The following is a 2,690-nucleotide window of genomic DNA, read 5'->3' as shown; positions in this document are numbered from 1 at the left end:
TATTTTCATGGGTATTTATTTATCTATAACTATTGCATTGGGTGTCAAATATAATGAAACAGGTTATTCCACAGGTTAAGAAGAACATTCCAGACAGGGAACAGTCCTTATGTTGTATCAAATAAAAATTTAAAACAACTGAATTCTTGAATTGCATATATGAAGAAATCATTTTAGTAAATTAGAAATTTACAGTAAACATAATATGAATTAAACTGGGCTCACTAAAGTGAGGTCTTAATTTAAGTATCACATCAAACGACAGTCATGATTTCCAGGCTTAGATTAGAACGAGTGTTTAAAACAGGAAGTAGGTGTGCTTTGAAAAGAGTATTTCTGAGCGATTGAGAGCTGAAGCAGCACAGTCACTTCACGTGGAACACGGCCAGGCGCTGACTGTAAACAATGAATGCCACAGACTGTGAGAAGATAAGCAAGAGCTTTCCACAGACTTTTCTCCCTCCTGTCTTCATCTCAGTGTTTATCGTCGGGCTGTTTGCAAACGGATGGGGACTCAACTCTTTGCGGCGCAACTGGCAGAAACTGGGGGATGTCAATGTTTTCGTCCTCAACCTCGGGATTGCAGATATCTTGTATCTGCTCACTCTCCCCTTTCTGATCGTGCACTACCTCAGAGGGAGTAAGTGGATATTCGGGGAAGTCTTCTGCAAGGTAACAAGATTCTGCTTCAACCTGAATTTATACTGTAGCATCGGCTTCCTCACATGCATCAGCGTCTACAGATACCTGGCCATCGTCCATCCGATGAGAGTGATGGGGAGATTGACTGTGTCTCACTCGGTTATCATCTCTATCATTGTTTGGGTTTTTGTGAGCGTTCAAAGCCTTCCGGATATGTTTTTCCCCAAAAAAGACGTAAACGGGACTTTTCAATGCTTCGATACGACCACTACTGAATACGTGGAAGAGTACCTGCAGTACAGCATCAGCTGGACCGTCATCGGGTTCTGCATACCGACCCTCATCACCGTGGCCTGTTATGGACATGTGATCGCTCTCCTCTGCTGCAAGGATAACATCGACAAAGTCCTGAAACAAAGAAGCCTAACTCTGTTAATCATCTTGATTCTACTCTTCTCCATCTGCTACATCCCCTATCACGTGCTCAAGAACTTTAACCTCTGGTCAAGAGTTCTTTCCAAACATAATGTATGCTACAAATGGTTTAACAGCGTCTACGTAGCTCAGCGGATATGCCGTGGTCTCGTTTGCCTGAACAGTGCCCTCAACCCCCTGATTTATCTCCACGTGAACGAGGATATGTCTGCTTATTTCAGGCAGCTGTGCCGGCGAACTCGCACAGCTGCAAGCCAGCTTTCCTCCAACACCCTCCTCTCGAACACATTTAGAAATATATAACTCTTTCTGACACTCGTGCAAACATAATGTTCCAGCTCTCTGTTTTAACGTATGTATTTGTCACATCTGTAAACCCCACTTGCAATGTTTCCACCTAATAATAATTACTTTCAGAGTGATTTATGTGTGAGTGGTTTGTGGTGGTGCTGCTGCTGTTGCTTATTTTAGAGAAAAACTTACTCATGTGTCACAAAACAGGATGCAAAAGTGTTAAAAGAGCGCCAGATGCTGTTGCACGTCGAAGATGTTAAACAGGAAGCTCAAGTTTGATTTTGCAAAGATAATACTGCATATATGCATGGTCGTCACTGCGGTTGGCCTCACTTTATCGTCCCGATTTTTTCCGACTGATTGGTTGTAACTATGATGGTTTCCTCCGACAAACATTAAACATTTAAAAACAGTCAGATCAAGATCACACCAAAGAGGCTAAGCCTGGTGGTAGATGTTGCTATGGTTACCCACCGTGTTTAAAGTCATAGGGAAATCATATTTAAATGTCAAATAATTCCGGCTTAAACATGTATATAAATGTACTTATTTATTGTCCCAAAATTTAGAAAATTTTTATTTAAAATAAAATCTTTTCTTAAAATCTGTGTTGGTTTTTTTCCCGTCATCTTCTGCAGGCCAGTTAGTTCTACGTCAGCCTGAACACCGAAATTCGGCCAATTATATGTCAACGGTCATCTGTCAATCACATTTTTTGGGTCATAGCAAGATGCTTCCGACAAACCGGCTATGACCAAACTTGCTTGCAAACCTTCCACCACAACAATCCCGCCCTCTTGATAATCGACCAATTACATTCATTTTATTCACTCGTGTAAAGTCGGACACCACTCAGGAGAATTCGGAAATGCAACGGTTGGAACAGCCGCTTCCCTACGACTTTAAAACCAAATACTAAACCCCCACAACAGTCCAAAGAAACAGTTTTGAATAACAGACGTCTGTATCTGGTTGAGGTTGAAAAGCCGCAATATGCAGACATAAAAAAATGGTTTTGCAATGTCTGAAAATTATTGGACTAAAGTGGGATAAAATTAGACTGACCAAAAACAGCCTAATTTTTTGATTTCTGCACTAAATGAAGACAGTCCAGATTTAGCCTAAAAACGTCTAAATGTCGTCTGGTGTTTGGGGGCCGAAACTATTAGGATTTTGTTTGCACTAGAGTTGAATCCTGATTACGTAATCAGGCAGTCACCATTAAAATAAGCAGAGTAGATATGTTTACAATTAAAATATAATATAAATTAAGTACAAATAAGGAAGCAACATACTGATCATTTGAGCTTCAAAACATT

The 2,690-nt window shown here is 40.5% G+C and overlaps 1 protein-coding gene across 1 annotated transcript; it reads left to right on the top strand.

The window, feature by feature from the left end:
* Positions 1 to 395: 395 nt before the first annotated feature.
* On the top strand, positions 396 to 1,924 carry LOC107096693 (P2Y purinoceptor 1-like). Its single transcript, XM_015393456.1, has one exon. The coding sequence runs from the start codon at positions 406 to 408 to the stop codon at positions 1,378 to 1,380; it is 975 nt and encodes a 324-aa protein (XP_015248942.1). The 5' UTR covers positions 396 to 405; the 3' UTR covers positions 1,381 to 1,924.
* The last annotated feature ends 766 nt before the right edge of the window (positions 1,925 to 2,690 follow it).

The sequence above is a fragment of the Cyprinodon variegatus genome, unplaced genomic scaffold (assembly GCF_000732505.1).
Source record: "Cyprinodon variegatus isolate N-32 unplaced genomic scaffold, C_variegatus-1.0 Scaffold642, whole genome shotgun sequence".
Taxonomy (NCBI): Eukaryota; Metazoa; Chordata; class Actinopteri; order Cyprinodontiformes; family Cyprinodontidae; genus Cyprinodon; species Cyprinodon variegatus.
The sequence above is the reverse complement of the archived record's forward strand: the minus strand, read 5'-3'. Positions and strand labels throughout refer to the sequence as shown.

Bases quoted from the DNA above. Each gene is read 5' to 3' on its own strand.
- LOC107096693 (XM_015393456.1), top strand. From the start codon at position 406: ATGAATGCCACAGACTGTGAGAAGATAAGCAAGAGCTTTCCACAGACT.